This window comes from Micromys minutus, assembly GCF_963924665.1.
Source record: "Micromys minutus genome assembly, chromosome: 10".
In the NCBI taxonomy this organism is placed as follows: Eukaryota; Metazoa; Chordata; class Mammalia; order Rodentia; family Muridae; genus Micromys; species Micromys minutus.
The window spans coordinates 48,859,596-48,886,193 of NC_137979.1; the positions used below are offsets into that span (position 1 = coordinate 48,859,596).

Sequence of the window (26,598 nt, forward strand, 5' to 3'; positions counted from 1 at the left end):
GAAAGTGGCCAGAGGCCGGCTGACAAGCCAGAGATGAATGGATAGGGGGCAGGGATGGGATAAGGATGCAGGAGGTGAGGGTCTCCATTCTTCGGGATACAATAAGAAATCTGAGACAGACATCACAGACTTCTGGTCAGAAAAAACAAGGGAAAAAAACATCAAAGCTGAGATGCCAAGCGAGGATCCCCAGCCTTGAGTGTGGGGGTGGAGAAAAGGGCCCTTCTCTACACAATCTCTATCTCTCCTGGGGGACCCCCTCCACTCTCTCAAGGGCCTCAGGCCTTCCCCTCCCCCAAACCCTGCGCCCTTTGCGGATTGGTCCCAGGCTGCAGGGGCGGGGCCTTATGGCCCTGACGTCACCAGTCGAAGGGGGGGTGGACGAGCGACTGGGGGAGGGGGGTGACGAGCCCCGGCTCAGCACCTCGGAGAGCTCCCTCCCCGGCCTTGTTTTGCTCCGGTATCGCTGCCGGGGGAGGGAGCGAAGGGGCCGGCCTTAGGCATCGAGGCTGAGGGATGGCAGTGAAGAGGACGAAGGGCCCCCGGGGGCAGAGGGCCCAGCCGTGATCCTGCGAGGGGGGCCGGGGTGCCGGGTGGGGTGGGGGGCAGCGGGCGGCGGCAGCAGTGGCGGCACATCTGGATGGAAGCGAGCTTTGTCCAGACCACCATGGCTCTGGGGCTGCCCTCCAAGAAAGCATCTTCCCGCAACGTGATCGTGGAGCGCAGGAACCTGATCACCGTGTGCAGGTGGGCGCCGCTGGCGGTCGGGGTGGGGTGGTTAGAGAGGTTGGAGCGGGCTGAGAAATCTAAGGGTTGAGCATCCCATGAGGATGCTCTGCAGCCGCTGAGAAAAGCCAGGGCAGCGAGGGTTAGAAAGAACGCGCTCTCTATCCTTCCCGGGCCGGGAACTGGGAGGCGGGCTGGAATGTCGGTCCTTATTCTTCTTGGCTAAGCCAGGCCTATGCCCGGCCTGAGGTTTGGGGGGGGGGGGGGAATGAAGAGAGTTTAATTGGCACTGCAGTTTCCTGTGCGAACCAGGAAGTGACATTGTGTATGAGTGGGGGAGGAGGGAGGATGGCTGGCTCTCTTCCTGGCAGTGGGGGCAGGGTGGGCACAGGGAACTCTATTGGGTTGGGGGTGGATGTCCTCCAAGTCCCCTCTTGCCATCTCGGCCAGCTTGGCCTCTTGGAGTGGAGCTTTTCTGAGAGACATTCCTATGTCCAACCGTCCGTAAAGCAAGGATGGTGTTTCTGGGTAGTAGCAGCCTGTGGCAGGACCAACTGTGCACAAAGGCCCTGAATCCATCCAATGAAGGTCGAGGGGCACTACCCCGTTGTAGGAAGCATTCAAGGCCTAACTGCAGAAGTGCAGATTGGGAGCCCAAATCCCTAAATCCCTGAGGGTGGGGCAGTTGCAGAGCTAGGAAAATTCTCTTTCTTGGACATCAGGAAGTAATCCTTCCCACTTCAAGCCAGCAGTGACTCACCCTCTTTGCCCTGCCCTGAGGCCAGAAAGCCACCAGCTGTGCAGGCTCTCTCCCAAACCCCCACCTGTCCTTGCGGCTCCCTCTGGGATTTCCACACCAGCTGCCTTCTCCACCTGCAGCCTCCATGTTCAGCGGGGTGCTTCGTCTTGGCTCACAGTGCTCCTGGGTGCAGGACTGAGTTGTCCTTTCTTGCCAGTCCCACTTGCCTGAACATAAACCTCAGCCCTGTTCCTTCTCCCAGAAGTCATGCCCACCTGATGCCCAGTCTCCCATTACCCAGGGTGCCTTTGGATTCTGGATACATGTCGCCTCTGTCAGAGCAAAGCCTTTCCTGGTGTCTTGAAAGTGCTGTGCACGTCACCCCTGTAAGAAAGTGGCTGTGATGTGCATCTGTGACCTAGCCGGACGCACAGATGTTGCCTCTGCCTTTCATATTCCAAACCTGCTACCGTAGTGTCAAGAGATTTCTGCCCTTAGAACTACACAGTCCTAGGATCAAGCTTTTGCTTTGGTTCTTAGCTAGGCAACGCTGCGGCAGCCTCCTGTCCCAGCTCTGAGCCTTTGGTGCTTTTTCTTAGGTTTTTACATCTTAGGTGTAAAAGCCACGTCAAAGAATGGGTCATGGTGTGTTACAGAGACAGCTCAATGACATCCTCTCTTGGTTCTTGGCAATCTAGGTGCATCTTTCTCTTGCCTGCCAGGAGAACTGGGGCTTAGAGCGTGTGGGAAAAGGCGAGTGGGAGACAAGAGATAGTTTAGGGGTTTGGGGACATGACAAATTCTCCAAACCCCAAGGGACCCTGCTGCCTCATTACTGTCACGTGGTTCTCCAGCTTCCAACAGCTCCCTTTAGCAGGCTGAGGGCTCCCCTGGGCCCTGGCCTCCCTGTCTCCATGGTAACCCCAGCAGCTATCCTCCTCTTAACCAGATCCACACCATGGGGTTCCTAGAGGCTCTGACCAGCTTTCAGCTCCCCCAAGGACAGATAGCAGATGGCTGCCATGCTGACCAAGCCCCAGGCCTCTACTGAAGTCTGACCCAGATGACCACAAATTGGTGGTGTGCATAACAAAGCCCAAATAATGGCCTCATCCCAGTGTGGGCTCCTTCCTGGCCAGGCCAGCCTTGCCTTCTCACCCGGCCTGTATCCAGTAATCAATACACTCTCACCTTCTCCCACCCTTGTCTGGGATCTGAACCAAAGTCGAATGGGGCAAGTGTTGATATTTCTATTTGCACCCAAGGAAAAAGGCTTTGAATCCAGCAGCCTGCTTCCCCCTAGCACAGTCTAACACTGACCTATCTGGTCCCAGGCTCCATCCCCTGGTAAGCCCTAAAGGTGATGGGGGAAGGGCTCCTGGCTATGCTGTTTTCTTGGGAGCCTTAGTAGCCAATGCTTCATGACTAGAGGCTTCTAAAGTAGAGGTCAGAGATCACTCAGAGCCTCAGTAGTTGTATGTTTGATTTTATTTTTTTTTAAAGACAGGGTTTTTCAGTGTAGAGCAAACAGGCCTGGAACTTACAAAGATTCTCCTGCCTCTGCCTCCTGAGTGTTGGGATCAGATAAGGCATCTGCCATTATACCTGGCTAGTACTTTTTTTTAACATTACATTTCTTTATTTATCTGTGTGTGAGTGTGGAAGTCACATGACAGCTGATGGGAGAAGGTTCTCTCCTCCCACCATGTAGGTCTTGGGATTGAACTCTGGTCCATGGGTTGAGGGGCATGTGCCTTTATCCACTGAGCCAGCTCACTGGCCAAGCCTTAGTAATTAGAACAGCCACTAGGAAGTTGTAAGACAGAGCAGAAAGAGCCAAGGATGGAGAATGGGCCATAATGCTTGCCTCCTCCAAAGTTACATGACTGATTGATCAGTCTGTCTCTGGAGCTGTTGGCCTCCTTATCTGTAACATGGGGCAGGTAGGTTGTCATAAGAGGACCTACCTCCGGGAGCTGTGGTGAGGGCATCCATGTGAAATATAGTTCTGGGCACATTGCACAGCTTGGTTAAACATGGCTAGAATAAAAGGACAGACCCAAGTCCTTCCCGTATCCAGGGCACCCGGCTCCTGCTCTGGCTCTTGAAGCAGAGCGATACTGAGATGTTAGGAGCTGCGCATCCTCTTCCTGACTGCTCCACTGCATAGATGGCGAATGGAGACTCCAGCGTAAGGATGGTAGAGGGTGCAGGAGGCAGAAGCAGAGCTGCAGAGAGCCGTGGGGGGGCACTTGGCTCCAAAATCCCTTGGCCTCCCCCGCCTCCTTTGGCTGCCTTGCTTCCTGAGAAACCAATGTCTGAGCCCCCAGATCCCTTCCAGGGAACCTACCATCAGAGTCCCTTCCCACCCAATGTATGTCAGACCCCCTGTGTTCTGCCCCCACACCCTAAGCTCCACACTGCCTAGCTCTGGGGCAGCTGGTGTGTGGGTGGGCTAGCTGAGAAGAGGGGGTGAGGAGGGATGTCCCAGAGCTGAGTGTCCACCTGGTCATGAATGTGTTCCTGTGTGCAGCTCATATGTTCTGGTACAGGTGACCTCCTCACCCCCAGAGAGATGAAAGCTCATTCCAACGATATTAAAAGACTATTTGGGGACATGGGTTCAAACTGGCTTCTGACTCCTGGTTGATCCTCAGATTCACACATTTGAAAAATGCCACTCTGAAGGGTGGTAGGGACAAAGGGTCCTGGGACTATCCCCTAGCTCTTGCTGTCTTTCTCCATTTTGTCTCTCTCAAACCTTGTCCCCAAAGCTTCCTTTCTCTGGCTACCATGTCTTCTGTGCCACTTTGCCGGTCAGTCTCCTACCTGCCACCTTCCCTCTCCTCCCATCTAGTCTGGAACCTTCTTCTGTCTAGTTTCACCCCCACCCCACTACACCCAAGCCCTTCATGACCTCTCCCCTGCCCGTTACTCTGACACCCTTCCTCCTTTCCCCTCCTCTCCCCCCAACCCAGGTTCTCTGTGAAAACCTTGCTAGAGAAGTACACAGCAGAACCCATTGATGATTCATCCGAGGAGTTTGTTAATTTCGCAGCCATTTTAGAGCAGATCCTCAGCCACCGATTTAAAGGTAGGCAACCCCCAGCCTGCAGCTTCCAGATACCTTCCCCGTCCTATGGATTTCTAAACCCCATCCATGGCCCAGGGCCCCATTCTGTCTGGGCTGTACATAGAAACTAAAGCACAGTGTTAGGAGTTTGGGGAGAGGGCCATGTGCCTGCAGCGCTCCCATTACTGCTGCATGCAGCTCTCTCTGCTGGCAAGCCTGCTACTTATGCTGGGGGAGGCAGTACATGTGTGTCTGGTGGCTTGTGTGTATGCATGCAAGTGCTCTGTGACATTGACCTTTTCCAAACTCCCTGGCATCGCTGAGTCCCCTCCCTGCCCTGGCTCAGCTTGTGCCCCAGCAGGTCCAGTGAGCTGGTTCAGCTCAGATGGGCAGCGGGGCTTCTGGGACTATATCCGGCTGGCCTGCAGCAAAGTTCCCAACAACTGTGTAAGCAGCATTGAGAGCATGGAGAACATTAGCACAGCTCGAGCCAAGGTGAGGAGCCATCGGGGGTCAGCACCCCTGACCCACAGCACTCAGAATGGGGACCAACCAGAGGGACAGGTAGGTCCCTCTGGGACATTTAAAGGGAATCGTGCTTTTCAGGGCCGGGCATGGATCCGGGTGGCTCTGATGGAGAAGCGTATGTCAGAATACATCACCACAGCTCTTCGGGACAACCGAACTACCAGGTCAGACCTCTCAGACAGTAGCATGCACATACATTAGCTAAGCCTTAAGTCCCCATAGCAAACTTCAGTACCTGGACTACAAGTTCCAGCATGCAGTGATAGTTTGCTCCCCCCCCCCCCCATGACATGGTAACTGGACTACAGAGGCCTCAGTCATGTGCCATTTTACTTGGCCTTATGCCATGACCTGCAACACATATCCCTGCCAGCTCTGCAAACAAAGACAGTCACTCTGTTCTTGGGTCCCAGCGTGCAGAGCTTCATGGCTTAGAGTGGGGATTTGCTGAGAAGTTAGATCCTGAGGATCAGAGATCACAGGGCAGAATGTGCCAGTGTGGGGGTTGGACGCTATTGGGGGGGTCCTCTCCCCATTTGATTTTATACTACATTCTATCCCTAGTCCATCTTATTTCATAGTAAGGTGTCTTTTGAGGACCTCACTTACTGTGTGACAAGCACTAAGTAAGACCTGCTCCCTGCTTTAAAGGATTGAGGTGACCCATGCTTTGATTGGAGTGGGGGTGGTTGCTTAGCCTAGAGAAGTTTTCTTGTCAGGAAACATGCATGTGACAGGAGTCGGGTCAGGTCCTAGTTCTAGTGACAGTTCAAGGAGTGGTGAGCTGGAAGGCATCTCCTTCCTTTGGGAAAGTTTGTAATAGGTTAGCCAGATAGAGAAATCCTGGGTCCGAGAGGCTCCCTAGAGTCTCAACTTTCTTCACCCTGCAGACGGTTCTATGACTCAGGAGCCATCATGCTGCGGGAGGAAGCCACTGTCCTCACAGGAATGCTGATTGGGCTCAGCGCCATCGACTTCAGGTGGGGGGTCTGCTTGGCGGTGGTGAAGGGGACTTTCTCACCCACAACTGTCCATCGTCCCTCATTCCCTCCCCCCACCCCTATGGCTCTTCTGCCCCAGCTTCTGTCTAAAGGGCGAGGTTCTGGACGGAAAGACGCCAGTGGTCATCGATTACACACCCTACCTAAAATTCACCCAAAGGTGAGCAGCCCGGTTATCGCGGTGGGTGAGGAGATGGGTACCAGAAGGGCGCTGAGTGTCATCCTGGTGTCACTGCCTAAGGGTCGGAGTTGGGGTGCTAGTGGGGCGAGGCGGGGCGGAGCCGGCCCCACCCACTGCTCCCGCTCCTAAGCTACGACTACCTGACGGATGAGGAGGAGAGGCACAGTGCGGAGAGCAGCACCAGCGAGGACAACTCACCAGAGCACCCCTACCTGCCTCTCGTCACCGATGAAGACAGTTGGTACAACAAGTGGCACAAGATGGAACAGAAGTTTCGCATTGTCTACGCACAGAAGGTGCGCGGGGCGAGGCACGGGGAGCTGGGCGCGGTGGGGGCAGGGCCTGGGCTGGAACTCCAGCTGGGACCCCTTTGGGCGTCCGGGCTGAGCCGGCGCCCCGCAGGGTTACCTGGAGGAGCTGGTGCGTCTCCGTGAGTCGCAGCTGAAGGACCTGGAGGCGGAGAACCGGCGGCTGCAGCTGCAGCTGGAGGAGGCGGCGGCCCAAAATCAACGCGAGAAGCGGGAGCTGGAAGGCGTGATCCTGGAGCTGCAGGAGCAGCTGTGAGCCCGCTTCCCGCCCTGACCCTTGTGAACCCCAACATGACCCACTGGATGGGATCGCTTTCCTAATGACATCCAATTCACATCAATTCACTCATCCCATCTCCTTTTCCGAGATCCCGTGGTTGCCAAACATTACCTGCCCCGGCTCCCCACACCCACATTAAGACCCGGCAGTTTCCAATACCCATCAGCTAGAGACACCAACCATTCTTCACAGGGCATAAGCAGGCTTCAGCTTTATTGTTCAGGCCTCTGATAGGAATCACCCAGTGACCCCCCCCCCCAAAAAAAAAACCTTGGAACATTACCTCCCTGAACACAACCCAGCTAGCTAGCACAAACCCCACCCCTTCAAGAGTGCCCACCTTTCCACTCTCCCCCCTACATCATCCCAACTGACTCCTGTATACTCCATCATGAGTGCACTAATCCTGGCCACCACAAGCATGGCCTTACCAAAGAGCAAGCCTCTTACCTCAGAGATCCTAGTGCCATAATTCCAGACGTGTGCCATCCTCCCTGAGCAGCATATATCCCCATTTTTACAGCTCAAGTTTCCTTTCTAAGCCCTGGCCCCCACCTATGCTGAGTCTTGCTTCCCTCTCCCAGCCAGGCCTGATCCCCCTCCCCCTCCCAGGACAGGTCTGATCCCCGGTGACCATGCCCCCCTGGCCCAGGGTTCTAAGGAGCTCACCACACCCCTGGTCAACCAGTGGCCCTCGCTGAGCACACTCAATAGGCCCGAGGGTGCCAGCAACTCCAAGCTATATCGGAGGTAAGCCTCAACCAAGTGCTGTCTACTCCAGCCCCGGGAAGCAGGCCTGGATCTGTGGGTAACTCCCTGCACACTTCTGTTTCGCCACAGACACAGCTTCATGAGCACGGAGCCGCTGTCTGCAGAGGCCAGCCTGAGCTCAGACTCTCAGCGCCTGGGAGAGGGCAAGAGGGACGAGGAACCCTGGGGCCCCATCGGTGAGCACATCCTACCCACACACACTCACCTTGGCACTTGAGAAAATGGATAGGGCCCTGTAGTCAGGCCATGGCTGAACCCCCTTATTCTCTTCTTGTACTTATACACCAAAGAGGAGCTTGGCTTGGAGTTAAAAAAAAAAAAAAAAGGTGCAAACTTGGGCTGCACCTCTTCTACCTATAAACTTGGTCATATTTCCATCTGTAAAATAGGGATATTGGTAGAAAGGCCCTCCCCTGAGATGGAGGTATTGAAGGCTCAATGGCTTTTTAGTGTCATGACATCCTCACAGGGCTCATCCTCCGGGGATTCCGCAGCCTAGTTTGTTCTTCCCACACACACACTGTGAACTGCCTGCCTGATCAATCTTTCCCCTTTTCTCTGGCTGCCAGGAAGCTCAGAACCAAATTAGAGGTTCCCTCCGAGTGAATGCCCAGGACTTCAGTGCATGCATTTTTTGTTGACCTCCCCCTTGGCTCCACCTTGGTTACTCCCTTCCTAGTTTCCCCAATACCTGAACCTCCTTTTTTTTTTTTTTAAAAAAAAAAAAAAAAAAGATATATATAATTATACTGTATCAGATAACTCTACTTTGAGACAAGGCAGGCTTTGGACATGTAACCCACCACACTGTTTGTGACTGTGTGTATGTGTGTGTGTGTGTGTCTCCCCCACCAGACTGTGAGCCCCATGTGGGCAGGGACCGTGTCTTGTTTTCTGTATCCACAGAGTGTGAAAGAGCAAATGCTCAGTGTGCTTAATAAATGGACAAAAAGAGGCTGAACCTCGGGGGGGAGACAGAATTATAAACTGATGGTTTATGACGTGTCCCAAGCCCTGTGCAAGAAATGTTCAATCAAGGTTTAATTTAAAATGGCAGATGCTCCAGAAGAGACCATGTCTCCTGGGGACAACCTGAGAATCGCCCCCTTTCTGCCCACCAGTGAGGACCTCCTCCCCACATACACGCAGCCTGGTTGGCCTGGCCTTACCCGCCCTCTCTCCCCAGGGAAGGACCCCACGCCCTCCATGCTGGGCCTCTGCGGCTCCCTGGCCTCCATCCCCAGCTGCAAGTCCCTGTCGAGCTTCAAATCCAACGAATGCCTGGTGAGCGACAGCCCTGAGGGCAGCCCAGCGCTCAGCCCAAGCTGAGGAGCAGCAAGGGCAATGCCAGCCCCACCTGCTAGGGGCCATGGACAACTGCCACCTTTTGAGTCCCCCCAACCCAGGCCACCCTTCAAGAACACCCACCTAACCTTGGGTCTCTAGGAAAAGACAGCCCAAGCCACTTTCCTGCTTCTGCATCCTGCTAAGGAGGCAGGAGCTACATGGGGATGTGGTGGTGCCAGGAGGGACACCCAGGTTATAGGTCCCCTGGGGATGCCACTCTATTCTGGTGGTTCTGAAGGCTGCCTGGTTCCTTTTGCCCATCTTCCACTCTTGCCTCAGAAGCAGGTGGTCCAGCCCTGGCATTCCTTCGGTCCTGCCTCTGGTCTAACCCTGTGTACCCTATGAAGTCACCCTTCCTTGGTACCTATGTGGGAAGAGATTAGGCAAATAAAAACCAGAGGACTGAAGTGGTTTCATCTGTTGGAAAGTGGGGTAGGGCTCCTTAACAGGGTCTTTTAACCAAGGCAACAATTTCAGAAGGAGCATGTGCCCTGTATATGGGGCTATAATTCAGGGTATGGGTGGGATGGGACCCTCTGATACTTTGTTAATCCCTAGCAGAGACGCCCGAGGGTGTGCCTTAGTGGGTTAAGTGCCTATCATAGACCTACCCAACTTACAACTGTGGGTTTGGGGCCCAAAACTAGCCCCATTCATTAAGGCAGAGCTCGCAAGTGGCAACCCTGCTCCAGTGACACCTTAGCATGCCCCTGGGGAGCTGGCTCCTTGCCCTCACCCCGACACAGTGGTCCCAACATGAAAGGACCTTACTAGCACAGAGGCAACTTTCACCCCTCTCTGTCTGGATACCCCCTAAGGTGGGGGTTGCTTTCAGACAGGGTATGACTATGTAGACAGGCAGGCTTCAGATCTTGCTTGCCTTCAGCTCTCTGGTGCCAGGACTAAAGGTGTGTGCCATCACACCTGGAGATGCCCGCATTTTTGTGAAGATGGAATTTGGCTATGTAGTCCTGACTGGCAATCCTCCTGCCTCAGCCTTCCAAGTGCTGAAATAACAGGTGTGGGCCACTGTGTCTAACTGGAGACCCCCCCACATGTGCACACACACCCCCAAGACACCTCAGCCACAGCGGTGCACAGAAGATCATCATCTTTAGACAAGGAACAAATGGCTGGGAATACTGCGTGGCCCGAGCTCTCGGTTCCTCAGGGCCAAGCTTTAACATAAAGGGGATGCAAAGAAGGGTAATCGTCTGATTTGGTCTTGAACTCGGAGGTGGGAGAGTGGCAATCCTGGGAAGGGAGACAGCAGAAATCCAAAAACGAGGACAGCCGGGGTGACCGGACTGGGAGGGAAGGCACTTGGCTCAGTTTCCTGTTCCCACCGTGCAAGAGCCAGTTGCTCCTCAACACTCAGTGGCCCAGAGGCTGCTCCTGGTTGAGCCTCTGGAAGAAGCTTTTGCCAAACTCATATGTGCTGATCATGATGGCGCAGGAGGGAGCAGCCTTGATGATTCTGGGGAGGAAACCTGTGATGGGAAAGCAGACCATGGTTAGGGGTCCAGGTCCCTTCACAGACACTACATGGACATACATCACATATGTAGAGCATGCGCAGAGACAGGCACCCACCTGCAAAGAGTCCCCTGGTGCCAGATTCAGCCTGGATTCTCCGAAGCAGGAGCCAGGTGGAATCAACTCTTGGCGGCTTCACTGCAGATGCAAGGCCGGTCTCAGTAGGACTCAATTTGGGCCCCTGCCTGCCCAACCCCCTCACTAGCCACAGCTTACCTCTCATAGCCTCCACTGCTCCCAGTGACATTTGTCGCTGTGTTTTCACCACATCGAAGGGTAAGGTAAGGGTGGCAGCCACCTGGTAAGGTGAGGAAAGGGACTCTCAGCTCCATTCCCAGGCTCTGAGAGGGACTAAGGCATGTCAAGGGCAGCTGAGGAAAGCAAGCAGGCTCCCTGAAAGGCCCCCCTATGTGGAGACCTTCTGAGCATCTTTACTGACTCTGAGTCCTGTAGGACACCTCTGGTGGCCTTACCTCCCAATGCAGTCAACTCACCGTTCCTGAGACGCCACCGGCCACAAAGCTGACGCCCACAGATGTCTGGTCTTTTGGTCTTAGCCCATTCAGCCAGCTCTTCACCAGCTCATAGTTGAACCAGTACAGAGCTTGGGACGTAGATACACACTTATTAAGTGAGGGAGCCGGGGTGGGGGGTGGGCTCCAGACTTCTCATCTCCCACCCACAGCCACACCATCCCAGGTGCAGGCTTGTCTGCTCTGAACCAGGTCCTCCTCAGGACCTAGATCCGGAAAACTTAGGCAAAACCCCAGGTCTCTGCTAGATCTATCCTTATATAATGAGTGACCCAAGGTTCAGGGAAATGATGTGACTTCACAGCCACTTTAGTAACAAAGGAGGGACTTAGTTAAACATTACCAAGAGCTCTTTACTCTAAGCCCTGACCCTGAGTGCCTACCTGAGAAGGGGACATCTCGAAGAGCTGTGGGACCCCAGCCCAGCCAGAGCGAGCGCCAGCCACCCTGAGCCACCGCAGCTTGAACACAGGTAGCCAGTTCTCGGTATGAAACATGCTGAGCCTGAAGCTTGGTCCGCACAAGCTCCAAGGGGCTGACCACTGTCACAGTGCCCACTAGGGAGGAGAGGGTTGGTAAGACAGTGGAAAGAAGTCAGGCCACAGATGCCACACATTAAAACCCAGCTCTTGCCCCATGGTCTGAGGGTTTGATATACTCCCCCACCCCCAGGCTAACAGAGGCTGGGACTGGGACCCAGTAGGGACAGAACAAGGTCAAGGGCCAAGGCTGTGCTTACTTCGGGCGAGGGCACCAGCCACCATGGGTGCGTAGAGGTCAGAGGTCAAGGACTGACCACAGAGGAAGGCCTTGAGTTGGTCATAAGCAGTGAAGTAGATGGCAGTAGCTGGCACAGTCATCACCCTGGGAGAATGAAGAGGCCAGGAAAATCACTTAAACCTTTCCAGTACCCCCTTCCCCACCCTGCGAATAGGAGTCGAGGGAAGGGAACACCCATGACCAGGGCACTCACAGGGTGGCTGGGAGGCCGCTCCACAGCGTTCTGGTGCCCTCGTGCCTCACAATCTTCACAAAGGCATCCTGACCAAGCCAGCAGCAGCCGAGGGGGAAAGAAAACAGACATGAGCAAGTCTGCGATGGATTGGTTCAGCCTCTGCCCATAGTCCTGCGAAGAGCCAGTTAGCTCTATACACAAGACCCCCCCCCCGCCCCGTTTGGTTCTAGGTGGACTCCTAGTCACCCCCTAAACCTTAAGGAGGAAGCTGGATGTTGCTGTCGAACACCTTTAGTCCTAGCACTCGAGAGGAGGAGGCAAGTGAATCTCTGGGAGTTTGAGGCTAGCCTGGTCTACTATATAGAGGAACTCTGTCTCCCACCAACACCAACACATACACCAAACCAACCCAACCCAACCAAAAATACACACACACAAAACAAAACCAAAATACAAAACCTTAAGGAAGACTAGGGTGCAATTCAGTAGTAAAGCTAGTGTGTAAACACTAGTGTGTACTAAGGTATTAGGTCCTGGTTTTGATTCTCAGTAGTAAAGTACCCACTAGTATGTATTAAGGTATTAAGTTCTGGTTTGATGCTTAGCATCAGGACCAAAAGGCATGCTGAAGGAATGGCCTCCCAGGCAAGCCCTTCCCACACTGATTTTCTTTACATTCCCCACACCTGCAACCTAGCCAAATCCAGTCCCCCAGGGACACACTGATGCTGTTCCTTACCAAGGTGCCAGTGAACCGTGTAGGATCCTGAAACCAGGTGGCGCAGCGAGTACCATTGGGGCACAGGTACAGAGGCTCCAGGACACCATTGCAGTATAGGAGGCACTTCCCTGGGGATTGTAGAGTGGAGGATGCTGGGAAAGGGAACAGACATTAGGACGGGAGGGCCTGGAGCCTTTCCAGGTGACATAGCTGGGTCGCTATGTGGATAGTCCTGTGTGGGACAGGAGGCTAGCTAATGTGGCCTCAAAGTATGTACTAGTCTATGATTATGGGTACCCCAGGTACTCTAGGGACACCCAACCCTTCTTCCCTGGGCCCTCCCAGGAACCTGGGGCTTAGGGCACTCACATTTGGTGTAGGAGAGACTCCAGAATCTAGAAGGAGTTGTCAATTCTGAAACACAAGCCAGCCCTGATGGTCAGAAATACCGCCTCCCCTCCCACCCCCAGAACCCATCTCTGGTAAATCCTTATTGTCAAGGCAGCTCCCGGGTCCGGCTCTAGGTTCTGGTACTCACCACTGGCTACCGAGGGTCTCTGAGACTGAAGGCGGACCTTCACCACATCCAGGGGTGTCACTGGGGAAGGAGGTAGATGTGAAGGCTCCTCCAGGACAACACTCACCCTCTTCAGCAGAACCAAACTGCCTCCAACTTCTAGCCCACATTAACCCACAGCTGCCCACACCCCATCTCCCCAGGTCTTACTGAAGAGGGAGGTGACCACAGCCCCAGCTCCTGAGGCCACCATTTGCTGAAGGGGGCTAATGCCCCCAGGATCCTGATCATCCATCTTGGAATTTCAATCCTGAAAATACATACCACAGTCAAATGGAGTTTACCCCAACAAGAAAGACCTGGGAGTGGGGGCTGGGGGGGGGCAAGCATGAGGTAAAGTGCTCTCTGGGACTTCAACATGGAGCACTCAGAGCTCAGCCAGAGTTTGCCTCTACATATAATCGTTGAAATCTAGAGACGTGCTCACTTTGCTGAGGGGGGAAACTAAGGCTCAAGGGTTACTGTGACCTTCAGGGTTACGTCATTCGTTTGGAAAGAAGCTAGGATAGCCGTTGGCCAATGGTAGTGAAGGCCATTTCCTCAGCCACAAGCTTACTATGCGCCTCTGGACCTCAGAGGCCAAAAGATCAAAATACCTGAGCCCTTCCACCCAACATCTGGGCGGGCACAAGAGCGCCCAAGGGCGAGGAGAGCCAACGAGAGAAACGTGTAAACAAATCTGCCGATAGAGAGGAAGGTCCATCTTCCTTCCCAAGATTGCTGGCCCTCCCCCACACCGCCAGCCCGGGGGCAGACCGGACAGGTCGTAAGGCCCGGATGGGAGGACATTCTCTCTCTGCCTCCTCTCGCTCTCAAATACTAGCCGCGGAGACAGAAGCAGAGACCCAGTAACAAACCCTTTCACCGAGACTCGGCCGCACTCCATGCCCAGGCCCAGCAAAGAGGTTCACGGCAAGGCCCACCCCTTCCCGCAGCCTCGATTCGCCTCCCAGCTGGGGACCCTCAGGGAACCCACTCCACTCCCGGCCCGCCCACCTGGCTCTGAGCCGGTCCTTGCGCCGCGCCACGCCAGGGGCCTGGCGGGCCCATAGCGGCTCCGCGGCCGGTGCAGGGTCCGCGCGTGCCCGCTTCGCACAGCGGCCGCCTGGGAGAGCGGTGGGCCGGCCCCGCCCCCAGCCAGCTAAGCCCCGCCCCGTGGCCGACCGGCCGCGCGCACAGAGTGCAAACGAGGTCCGCCCACTCTCGGCCCTCCCCCTACCGCCGGAGTCCCGCCCTTGCGCCGCGGCCGCGTGGGCGGGTCCCCGCGGCCCCGCACTCCTTGCAGCTCGCAGGTCAAGGTCGCCGACTGGACGGCGCTTGCACCTGGCTACAGTAGGTCCCCTCTGTGCTCGTGCCCCGCAGGAGCGCTGCCGGGGGAGTCCAGACCTGCGATCGCTGGAACTTTCCAGACCGCGTGGGTATTGCTGCTCCGCGTCCTGTACAGGGCAGCTGCTGCGAGGGTCGGTTCCTCAAGGTCATCAGAGTGTGGGACAGCAATGGCAAGCATCTACCCACTTAGCTCCATGGCGGGAGTTTACAATTTATGGCGAGCGTGTTGGCAGGAATTACCATCCTCTTCATTTACGGATGATGAAACGGGGTTGCAACCACGGAACGCCTTATGAACTGCAGGGCAGCCGTGACCTGCAACCTGGGTCAGGCGTGGTGGGGCGCTGGGCCAATTTACAGGGTCTCTGAGCTGAGGACTCTGGGGACACACAGAGCGTAGAGCAGGGAAGAAACCCTGTGTTTCGTGACAGATCTTAAACTTACCAACTTTAAAACCTAAGTTGTTTTTCTTTTTGAGACAATTTGTAACTTGGTTGGCATAGAGCTTCCAGTGTAGGCCAGAATGGCCTCTACCAAAACTTTTCATAGTAGGTTATTACTGACGTGGGTGCTCCCATTTTACAGAAAATGAAACGGACTCCAGTTAAAACTTTTGCCACTGCCTTCCCAGGTGCTGAGTGGGCTTGCGCTGTTTCCGCACCAGCTCAGTACCGGACACTCCACCGCCCTCCTCGCCTTTAAGACTTCCATACTAACTCGGTGTTTGGTCTAACAGAACCAGGAACACGCGGTGGGAGCCTGCACCTTTAAGAAGAATGGGCCACGGCTTGACGTCACTACCTTCTCCGCCCCTCTGGCCCCGACTGGTTACGCACCACGCTGGAGCCGCCCAACCAGCCCGGCTGGCACGTGGATTCCAAGGGGCCAACCATAACTTTTCCCTGAGAAAACTCTCTGCATTTCCCTAGCTCGGAACCTCCAGTTTTGGGGGCGGAGTGAGAGCAAACGGGTAGTTAGGAAAGCAGCCAATGATCTAGAGGCCTCGGCGATCGGTTGGCCCGGAGGCTGTGGCGGGAGGACAGTCACCCTGCCTTGTCCTTCCCATTCTCCTCTCACCCCAAGCCTGGCTTGAAAGTAACACAAAAGTCGTTTCATAAACCGTCGGTTAAGGTGGGAACCCAGCGCCTGCTAAGGCCCTTTCAACCTCAAAGTTAATGGTTTACCAAGTTTCAGAGCAGAAAGATTATTTTTCTGTTCTGTAGAGGAGAAAACTGAAGGCCCTGTGTATAATCTCTCTCCCTCCCTCCTTTTCTTGTTTATAATTTGGGGGTTGGTTTTGTTTTCTGTTTTGAAACAACGTCTCATATAGCCCAGGCTAGCCCCAAACTCCATGTTTAGGCAAAGATTACCCTGAACTCGGAGATGCTGAGATTACAGGCAATGAAAGACCATAGACCATTGGCAATTAATCCTTTCCCTGCCCCTTGCCCCAAGTTCCAGTTTACAGATGAGAAAAGAGTTTCATTAAGTCACCCAAAAGAACCTACCTGCTCTCAATGAGGTTGCTCTGCCCCAGCGGTGAGGACTGGGGCAGGGGAGGGGGGACAGTAGCATGAGGCCATCATTCAGATGAAAAGGCCCAAGCCATCACTTCTGCACTGAGATGGCTGGAACGGTAGCAGCCCGGGAAGGTGGTCTAGCATCAAGGCCTGCCTGACTAGGAGCTAGAACAGGGCAAGCCATGGGGCAGGCAGGATGGGGGAAACCACCAGCTTGCCCCAAGTCCTGTGGAGGCAGAACTTCAGTGGGATGTCAAGATCCACGCAACACCTCTCAGTCCAAGGCCAACACTGTCACCATCTGGTAGAACCTGCCAGAGGCAAAGCACCAGAACTTCTGCTGCTGAGTTCTGCCCCACCCTCCCAAGAGAAATCCAAATTTCAGGCCCAGGAAGGGCTGAATATAAAATTTGACCAATGAACCGAAGGAGGGAAGGGTGGCAAAGCCACGGAAAAATGGAGAAAAGTGGGCCTGAGTCACAGTGATGCTCCGTGACATGAAGAACAAACACCATAATCCCTCCTTTGTTTTCAGACGGGTTTCTCACTATGTAGCTCTTGGCTGTCCTGGATTTCACTGTGTGCACCAGGCTGGCCTTGAACTCCCAGAGATCCACCCACATCTGTCTCCCAAGTGCTGGGATTAGAGTTGTGTGCCAGTATCCTTGATCTTAAGAAACACACACTGGGGGCTGGAAGGATGGCTCAGTGGTAAGAGCACCGACTGCTCTTCCAGAGGTCCTGAGTTCAATTCCCGTTACCACATGGTGGCTCACAACCATCTGTAATGGAATAAGATGCCCTCTCCTGGTGTGTCTGAAGACAGCGACAGTGTACTCACATACATAAATAAATCTTTTTAAAAAAAAAAAAGAAAAAAGAAACACACACTGGGGGCTGGAGAGATGGCTCAGCGGTTAAGAGCACTGACTGTTCTTCCAGAGGTCCTGAGTTCAAATCCCAGCAACCACATGGTGGCTCACAACCATCCGGGGATCTGATTCCTGTTCTGCTGTGTCTGAAGTCGACAGTGTACTCAAATGCATAAAATAATAAATCTTAAAAAAAAAAAAAAAGAAAAAAAAAAGAAACACACACTGGGTTGTTTAGGAACAATGAAATCCAAATCTCAAATTGTGGGGGTGGGGCAAGCATGCAGCCCAATGACTGTCATGAACCCAGGCAACGGTGGCATATTGGGCCTCATGGTTTCATTCTTAAAAACTTAGGACAAAAAGAGCAGTATCTACCTTATTTGTAGTGTAAAGTTGCTTTTGTTTATTTTATCATCCTTTATTTTGGGAGAGGGGAGGGGAATCTCACCACGAAGAAGTCACTTTGCCGAGACTAGGCTGGCCTTGAACTCCCAGAGGCCCATCTGCCTCTACCTCCTGAGTGCTGGAATTAAAGGCATGCTCCACCATATCTAGCCTCAAAGAATGACTTTGTTCTGAAATGTAGGGCGAGTGTTCACTTAAGACTAGCTCAGAGTCACAGCATACACAAGGCTCTGGGTTCAATCCACACCACCACCAAACAAACAAAAAATGTAATTATCCAGCTTAGCCCCACTGGCAACAGGCTTCCCTGGCTTTCCCCTCTCCCACTTGGTGGCTGAGTAGGTGTGGTGACTGTGGCTGACTCCCAGTACTTCATTTGAGAGACCCCACCTCAAATGTGGCCTGCAGAGGTCTATGCCCCCATAGGGCCCTGAAGACCACCTTTCAGAACTGACCTTGTTTCTGGCTTCCAGGCAGTTTAGGGACATATAATAACTATTAACATACTAAAGAGGTCTAAACTCCAGCCCGGCCAAGCTCCTTAATTCCTTCTAGCCAACTGATTTCGCAAGAACAAAATGGCAGTTATCCTTTATCGAGTCCTGTTTGCAACGGTCCAAAATCACATTACCGAAGTGCAAAGAGCATGCCACCGGCTGATCAACCTCATCCACCGGGAAAGGGAGTCAGAGGTCTGCATCCTGACATTAAAGCAATATGGAAGAAAAAATGCTGCTGCTGGGAACGTGGCTCGCGAGTAGGGTGCTTGCCTAGCACGTGCAAAGGCCTAGGTTCCCTCTCCAGCATGGAAATCAGAAAGTTGAACGGCAGCACACCGGACACTTGCATTTAACAGGAACAGCACTGCCCCCTAGAGGACATTTCTGAAACATACTATGAGGCTGGCGCGGCTTTTAGATTATCAGAAATATTACGGGAGTTTGGAAATGCCCTGTGGTGTGCAGAACATTCTGATACAACATGAGCTTTCAACAGCAATATCTCTGAGCCTTCCTTTTTCAGGGAAATTACAAGCATAAAAAACTTGTTCATAATTATCAGCTGTTGATGACAACTTCATCCCAACATTTTGTGTGTGTATGAGGTATCTGTGTGAGGGTGTGTGTGTGTGTGTGTGTGTGTGTGTGTGTATAAGTCAGGGATCAAACAAGGATGTCGTTCCCCAAGTACTGTCTACTTTTTTTATTTTGAGCCAGATTATTTTACTAATCTGGAGCTTGTCAGCATAGACTAGCCTTAAATAGCCAGTAATCCTCAGGGCTCTGCCTGCCTCCATCTCCCCAGCACTGAGAATATAATGGAGGCCACAGTGTTCAGCTTTCTATGTGGATGCAGGGGATCAAACTCAGGACGCATGTTTGCAAAGCAAGTAGTTTATCAACTGAGCTATCTCTCCAGTCCCTACTCCTAAATCCTGTTTATTAGATCTTTTATTATTTTTATGTATATTTTTCCTGCATGTGTGTGTGTGTGTGTGTGCTACACGCATGCCAGGTACCCACAAAGGTCAGAAGTGGGCTTCTGATTTCCCCAGGATTAAAGCTGTAGATGTGAGCCACCAGGTAGATACTGGGAATAGAACCCAGGTCCTCTGCAAGAGTCATACAGGCTTTGAACTGCAGATCCAACTTTCTGGTGCCCCCACATTTTTAATCTTTTTTTTTTTTTTCAGTGTTGGAGAAATGGCTCAGGGGTTAGGAGCACTGGCTGCTCTTCCAGAGGAACAGCACCCACATAGGAGCTTAACATCTGTAAATCCTGTCCCAGGGTTCTGACACCTTCTTCTGGCCTCCATGGGTTCTGCACATCTGTGGACTGGTGCACATAAATAAAACAAGTATGTTTTAATTATAATAAAAAATGTTTGCTATACATTTTCGAGGAATAGAACCCCCATGGACCCTAAGAAAACAGTGCTTTACCTTTTTCCTTAACATTGCAGCTTGAACTTTATTCTGGTTTGTAAGTGTTATGTGTAGGAAGAGCACAGGACCTATGAATTTCATGAATAAATGTTTTATTTGGTGGGTCAGGGAGGAGACAGGGTAGGTCAGAACTTGCTATGGAGCTGAAGCTGGCCTTGAGTTCCTCCTCTTCCTCCCTTGCCTGAGTTCTGGGATTGAAGGCCTGTGCTACCTCAGTTAGCAGTTCACTGCTGAATATTCAAGGTGAAGGAGATAGTAGGTATTACCATAAGCAGGCTCTGGAGACTGGAGTGCGGCAGGCCCTTTCCTGTTCCACACAAATCCCAATGCCTCTGGAAATAGCAAGTTCAGTTTATCAGTGTGTGGACTTCATTGTTCTGAGAGGTTCTCATGCATCTAGGAGTTCCTTTTCCTAGAGCATTCTATGCCATAAACAATCCTCCCCAATAAAGCTGGGGAGCATGGGGAGGGATAAATTATCCACTAGATCACCATAGGCCAAGAAACAGGAACACTGGCTGTACCTACCCAAAGGTTTGTGTTAAAGATTCAAGGCAAGCTCACTGTGCTGAAAATCAGGGTAAGTATTAGCAGAACACAATTGTTCTGGTTGGTTTGGCTTTGAAGTTTGTTTTGAGTCATAATTTTTGAGACTGGGTTGTCCTGGGCTGGCCTCAGACTCCTTGTATTGGATCTTGAACTCCTAATCCTCCTGCCTCTTCCTCCCAAACGCTGCAACCGTGATTACAGGTATGTGCCACCACTCCTGGTTTATGATGTGTGGGGAATCGAACCCAGTCTTCCTACATGCTAGGCGAGCATTCTACAGAGCTACAGCCTTAACCTGTTTTTTTTTTTTTTTTTTTTTTTAATAAAGACAGTCTGGCTATGTAGCTTAATTAGCCTTAAACCTAGCATCCTCCTGCCTCATCCTCCCCAGTGCTGGGATTTACAGGCATAAGGCTCCCCATATGGTGAAGATCCTGCTTTTTCTAAAGATTTATTTAATGTATATGAGAACACTGTAGCTGTCTTCAGACACATCAGAAAAGGGCATCAGATCCCATTACTGATGGTTGTTAGCCACCATGTGGTTGCTGAGAATTGAACTCAGGACCTCTGTCAGTGCTCTTAACCACTGAGCCATCTCTCCAGCCCAAGACCGTGCTTTTTACAAACACTAAAATAGGGTGAGCCAGTATCCTGCCTGATGGATGGCAGAGAGCCTGGTTTATGAAGACAAGTTTCTTCCCTAACTGGTTCTAACTGGCTGGGGGCCACTAAGTTCTCAGTAGAGAAAGGTGGTTCTGGCTTGTGACCTGAAAAGGTGTCCTGTGTGAGCAGCTCCTGGCCACTTCCCTCTATCCCTGCAGCCTTCATTTCTCTTCTCTCTCTGGGCTCCTGGTGATGATGCTGTAGTCTGGGAAGGCTGGCTTCATAGCCTGGATCCCTGCCCATTGCTTTGGAGACAGAGCCTCAGGTTAGTCATAGCAGCCCTTTGATGTCCTAAAACAACAAAAATCCCCTCTGCTTTTCATATGCCATTTTACAAGATTTTTTTCACAACCATTATCCTATTTGAATCTCACATGTGGAGGGTGTGCCAAGGGTGTTGTGTGCCCATTCTAGTAAGGAGGAAATTGAACTGGGGGTGGGGGAGGAGTGGGAGGATTAAGTAGTGTTGTGTGTAACAATTTCCCCAGTTGAAACATTCTTCCAGTTCTCTCCGGAAGTTCTAAAATAAGGCTCCTTAAGCCTCAGGAAGACCCTGAAACTATCTGATTCACAAAACTCCTCCTTCCCAAAGATCAAATAAGCAGTAGGGGCTGTGAAGAGGAGGGTAGAGGAGGGGAGAGGAGGGTAGAGAAGGGGGAGGGGAGGGGAGAGAAGGGGGAGGGGAGGGGAGAGAAGGGGGAGGGGAGGGGAGAGAAGGGGGAGGGGAGGGGAGAGAAGGGGGAGGGGAGGGGAGAGAAGGGGGAGGGAAGCAGAGGAGAGGAGGGGAGGAAAGGAGATAGAAGGGGAGGGAAGAGGAGCAGAGGAGGGGAAGAGAGGGAGGGAAGAGAGGAGGGGAAGGGGGAGGGGAGGGGAGAGGAGGAGGAGATTCTGAGCTGTCAAGCTGCCTTTAAGCAGCTTTTGTGAGTCACTGCCCATGCTGGGGCAGGCTTTTATTGATGCTGCTGTGTCAGCCACACTCCCATCAGTGACTCCTACAAACCCACTGGTTTCCCAAGTTGTGCTTTGGTGGTATTAATTTGGCCGGTCACGGGTTCCCTATTCCGGGGGAAATGTTTCTTCATGTCTCTCCAGGAATACTATCCCACACTACAAACGAGGCCCGGGAAGAACATGCCTGGATAAATGGGAACTGAGAGGACTGGGCATGGCCCCTGCACCAGAAGCTGAGACATGCAAGGTATCTGCTGATGGAGTAAAGTCCCTGAAAGTAGCACATACAAGACGTGACAGCTCTGGTGGCAATTGTGGGACCCCTGTTTGGACAGAAGACATTCAACTGAGGCTCAGCTGTCTTCCCAGGAGTGACAACAGAAGAAGGACATGCAGTTGTTAACTTCTACATTAGCTTCTTTTTTAAAAGATTCATTTTGCATATTTGAGTGCACTGTTGCTGTCTTCAGACACAGCAGAAGAGGGCGTCAGATCCCATTACAGATGGTTGTGAGTCACCATGCGGTTGCTGGGAATTGAACTCAGGACCTCTGGAAGGGCAGTCAGTGCTCTTAACCTCTGAGCTATCTTTCCATCCCTATGTGAGCTTCAGATGTGGAAAATAAGGCAAAAAGTCATGGCGGTGAATGAGATTAAGGTGTTGGCTTAATGCTTACAGCCAGAGACAGGACTAGGGGTGAAGAAAAGACTGCTTCATGTTAAAGAGCCTTTACTAGGATCCAAAAAGTTGGAGCTTATGGGACGAATCAGACGGCGAAGGACAGAAAGCAGGGTCCTGGCTCAGTGTGCAGACTAATACGACAGTAAAAATAGCCTGAACCAAGAGACAGTGGGAGTCCAGAGCGTTCTCGTTCTCCCCAGGGCTTGAGTCGCGTGAAACAAACCATGAAAAGCTCAGTTGCAGCCTTGCTCATGGGGCTGTAGGGTGTGCAGTGTCCTGGTCAGTGTTTTTGTTGCTGCAACAAGAACACCGTGACCAAAGCGAGCTGGGGAGGAGAGCTTTAAGTCAGCTCACACTTCCACATCACAGTTCATCATCAAAGGCAGTCATGACAGGAATTCAAACAGGGAAGGAACCTGGAGCCAGGAGCTGATGCAGAGGCCATGAAGGGGTGCTGTTTACTGGCTTCTTCATCGTGGCTTGCTCGTCCTGGTTTCTTATAGAACCCAGGACCACCAGTGCAGGGATGGCACCATCCACGATGGGATGGGTCCTCCCCATCCATCACTAGTTAACAAGAAGCCCAGGTGGTGGTGGGTGGTGGCTGCTGCTAGGTACAGTTCTAATCCCAGCTCTAGGGAGGCAGAAGCAGGTAGATCTCTGTGGGTAGCTTGATCTACAGAGCAAGTTCCAAGATAGCCAGAGCTACACAAAGGAAGCCTAGAGAGATACCATAGGCTTGCCTACTGCCCGATCTTTTGGGGGCATTTTCTCAATTGAGTTTCTTTCCTCTCAGACGAATTTAGCTTGTGTTGGTCGTCATAAAACTGGCCAGCATATGGAGGCAGATGGGTTTCGTCTGAGTGCTTTGGCTACATAATCTAAGAAAAATTAGTCCCTGGTGGACTGGCTCATAGAAGCCTTTTGGGACACTTAAATTATGGCCTGCTGAGGTTCCCATAAAGTATTAGGGCTTGGGAGATAAGGAAGGAAGGACAGGTGTTATTAAGAGAATTAGGAGGTGCTTGGTGCCCAGTTCCCTGGGCCTGATGGCTCTGTTGGGGAATTATAAGACTGGTTGATTCCGGCTGGAAAGATGGCTCAGGGGCTAACAGCATTCTGCTCTTGCAGAGAACACTTTGAACGATGGGTTCAGTTCCCAGCGCCCACATGGTGGCTCACAACTGTCTCTAGTTCTAGGGTATTCGATATTCATCCCCAGGCTTTGTGGGCACTCGGTATGCAGTTGGTGCACAGATACAGGTAAAGCACTCATACACATTTTTTAAAATTTTTTAACTGATTGATTCAATCAGGACCTTGAAAATGGCACTATAGGGCTGGAGAGATGGCTCAGTGGTTAAGAGCACCGACTGCTCTTCCATAGGTCCTGAGTTCAATTCCCAGCAACCACATGGTGGCTCGCAACCACATGGTGGCTCGCAACCATCTGTAATGGGATCCGATGCCCTCTTCTGGTGTGTCTGAAGACAGCTACAGTGTACTTACGAATAATAAAAAAATCTTTAAAAAAAAAAAAAAAAGAAGATAGAGAGGGTCCAGAATCAGCTACTTACAGGCAGATGTGGAACTGGCTACTTTCAAAAGTTGACAAACCAGGTACAGGCCTTCAATCCCAGTAGAGGCAGGCAGATCTGGAAGACTTTAAAACCTAATCAGCAGTACAAAAATGAGATCGACCTGTCCTAAGGGGTGGAAATACTTTTCCTGGAGTATGTGTCGCACAGTACTTGGGGGAGTGGGTAAAGATTTTTAACCCAGGCCCTTTCAGTGGTCTGCTATGTAAGGGAAAGGAAGGAAGGGCTATAGTGTTGGGTGGAAGCCTGTCTGCAAGGGAGCAGGCTCCTGCCGTAGTCATGACAGGTTACTGTGCAGACCTTGAGCCTGTGCCAGACCAGTCTAGCAAGCTGGCCCTGCTGACATCATCAGAGTATCCCTGAAGCAACAGCAGTACCCAGGATGAGGAGGCAGGATAGCTGGAAGGAAAGGACCATAGATTCTGGAGGTAGTGTCTCCCATCCATGACACTATAACCAATGTTATTCTTTTGATGAAAACATTAATTCAAGGGATAAAAATCTCTCCATGCTGTGTTGAACCTCCTTACTATTTCTCTGGTGGTTTCTATCCCCTTAGCCACTCAAGATCAACTAGCACATACCTGAAACAAACTATGCTGCCCACTCCATCCTGTCCAAGACCCTATCTGTCCTCTATAGCAGGATTCTGTTACATTATCCCAATGTCTTGACCATCTTTTTTTTTTCAAGATTTATTCATTTTATTCATATGAGTACACTGTCGCTGTCTTCAGACACCAGAAGAGGGCATCAGATTCCATTACAGATGGTTGTGAACCACTATGTGGTTGCTGGGAATTGAACTCAGGAACTCTGGAAGAGCAGTCAGTGCTCTTAACCACTGAGCCATCTCTCCAGACCAGTCTTGGGCATCTTAAAGATTTATATACATGTTGTAAAATACAACAGCAAACATTTTTAAAAAGCATAGCCTTCATGGGGAAAAGACACCACTACCACCACCAAAATCATAAGGTTACTAAATAAAAACCCCAATGCCAGAGGTTGGCTACAGCTCTATGAACTGTAGAGGCCAGGGAGGAGGCACCAGAGTCCCCAAAATGATAAGGCTATTGCCAGAGTTGTTGACGGCATGGCAGAAATAGAAGACCCTACTGCACACATGAGGAACTGACCCGGAAATGACCAGGAAGCACTTTTTCTGCTGGTGTTCTTAATGTTGGAAGGTGCTGTGCAGGCTGCTAGGGGAGACTTGTCATCCATAGTTCCGTTTGGCTGTGGTCCCTGTATGCTACATGATCAAAATGCCAAGGAAGAAAGACATGGCTGCAGATCCAATAGCAGCATTAAGTGTTTTTGGTGCAACCAACGATATTTCTGATTTACCCTCTGCCCCCCAGGGGGGCAGGTGGTGTTAGGACAAAAACCTGTGGCTGGGGAGGTCAGAGACTCCAGTGGGAAAAGAACTGCTATTGTTTTGTTAAAAGGATACAGTGTGCCTGTCAGACTGCCTTCTAAATATTTGTGCCTCCACCCTGTGAATTGTTGTTGCTGCCAGTCCCCAACAGAAAGAGGGGAACTTCTTTCGCTAATTTTTAAAATTACATGGAGTGTGTGTGTGTGTGTGTGTGTGTGTGTGTGTTGGAAGAGAAAAATTTGTAAGAGTTAGTTCTCTTTCCATCATGTAGGTCCTCTGTGATGCGGTGCAGTCCGGACATTCACAGTATACTGGATTCTCATCTCTAGGTTTCCTTCCTGTTCCTCTTATCCCCACAGTTGGGAAGACTGTGGTGTTTACAGTCCAAGTTGTTCTCATTTCTATGTCCCATGTTGGCCACCTGGACCCAACTGCCCTTGACGGCTGGAAGCCTAGAGTTCACAGAGACTCAGAGACATGGGGTTGGCCTGGCTGCTAAACTGTTCCTCATGCTGTCTCTGGCTCAGGGTACCACTCCAGTTCCAATATCCCTTTCTTCCTAAAGAGGGATACTTTATCTGTACCTGAATTTAAGGTCAGAGATCTTAGGAGGGACACTGCCTCTCTGTCCCTGTGGGGAGCTGGGTCAGGTTAGGCTTGGATCTGACATATTCCCTTACAAGAGGCTCCAGTGCAGAAGGTTTGATCTGTAGCTGGTGGTGCCACTGAGAATGCTAACATCCTTAATCATTGATCCATAGGACTGGAGAGATGGCTCAGCGGTTAAGAGCACTGAGAGCTCTTCCAGAGGTCCTGAGTTCAATTCCCAGCAACCACATGGTGGCTCACAACCATCTGTAACGGGATCTGATTTCCTCTTCTGGTGTGTCTGAAGACAGCGACAGTGCACTCATACATAAAATAAGTAAATAAATAAATCTTAAAAAATAAAAAGTTAATCCACATCACTGGGCAGTGGTGGCGCACGCCTTTAATCCCAGCACTCAAGATGCAGAGGCAGACAGGTCTCTGAGTTGGAGGCCAACCTGGTCTACAGAGTTCCAGGATAGCCAGAGCTACGCAGGGAAATGGGATCGTAGCTTAATGGGCTATTAGCAGATAGGGCCTTTTGGAAGGATGCATCTTATCCACACACACACATACTCTGTCTCCTTGCTTTTTGTCTGTCCTGAATGCCAAGAGGTTCAGCCTCATCCAAGTCCCAAAACAATGGAGCCAGCCAACTTTGAATCCCAAAACAATGGAAACTAAGCCAAAATTTTTTCCTCTCTCCAGTTCACACACAAACACACACACACATTAGCTTGCATGTATGTGGAAGTGAATGCATAGAACCATGAAAGCGGAATGGTATTCATGTGGCAGTCATAAGACAACTTACTATATACTCAATTCTATC

At 51.7% G+C, this 26,598-nt stretch overlaps 2 protein-coding genes across 4 annotated transcripts; one reads left to right on the plus strand and one right to left on the minus strand.

Moving 5' to 3' along the window:
* The first annotated feature begins 639 nt into the window (after positions 1–639).
* On the plus strand, positions 640–9,462 carry RUNDC3A (RUN domain containing 3A). 2 transcript variants are annotated; one of them, XM_080923842.1, is made up of 11 exons: positions 640–747; positions 4,444–4,559; positions 4,885–5,033; positions 5,145–5,230; positions 5,957–6,046; positions 6,147–6,227; positions 6,379–6,544; positions 6,651–6,808; positions 7,449–7,586; positions 7,677–7,783; positions 8,794–9,462. In XM_080923842.1, exons 1-11 carry the CDS (start codon positions 641–643, stop codon positions 8,934–8,936), a joined length of 1,341 nt encoding a protein of 446 aa, XP_080779968.1. In that variant the 5' UTR covers position 640; the 3' UTR covers positions 8,937–9,462. The 2 variants fall into 2 exon arrangements, with proteins under 2 accessions (XP_080779968.1, XP_080779969.1); XM_080923843.1 differs by lacking the exon at positions 8,794–9,462 and adding an exon at positions 8,177–8,298.
* Positions 9,463–10,052: 590 nt separating this feature from the next.
* Positions 10,053–17,170, minus strand: SLC25A39 (solute carrier family 25 member 39). 2 transcript variants are annotated; one of them, XM_080924607.1, is made up of 12 exons: positions 14,663–17,170; positions 13,427–13,526; positions 13,238–13,297; positions 13,069–13,113; positions 12,718–12,851; positions 11,997–12,064; positions 11,763–11,887; positions 11,407–11,580; positions 10,985–11,094; positions 10,707–10,788; positions 10,548–10,628; positions 10,053–10,444 (listed from the first exon to the last, which is right to left on the minus strand). In XM_080924607.1, exons 2-12 carry the CDS (start codon positions 13,509–13,511, stop codon positions 10,329–10,331), a joined length of 1,080 nt encoding a protein of 359 aa, XP_080780733.1. In that variant the 5' UTR covers positions 13,512–13,526; positions 14,663–17,170; the 3' UTR covers positions 10,053–10,328. The 2 variants fall into 2 exon arrangements, with proteins under 2 accessions (XP_080780733.1, XP_080780732.1); XM_080924606.1 differs by lacking the exon at positions 14,663–17,170 and adding an exon at positions 14,273–14,403.
* Between the last annotated feature and the right edge of the window lie 9,428 nt (positions 17,171–26,598).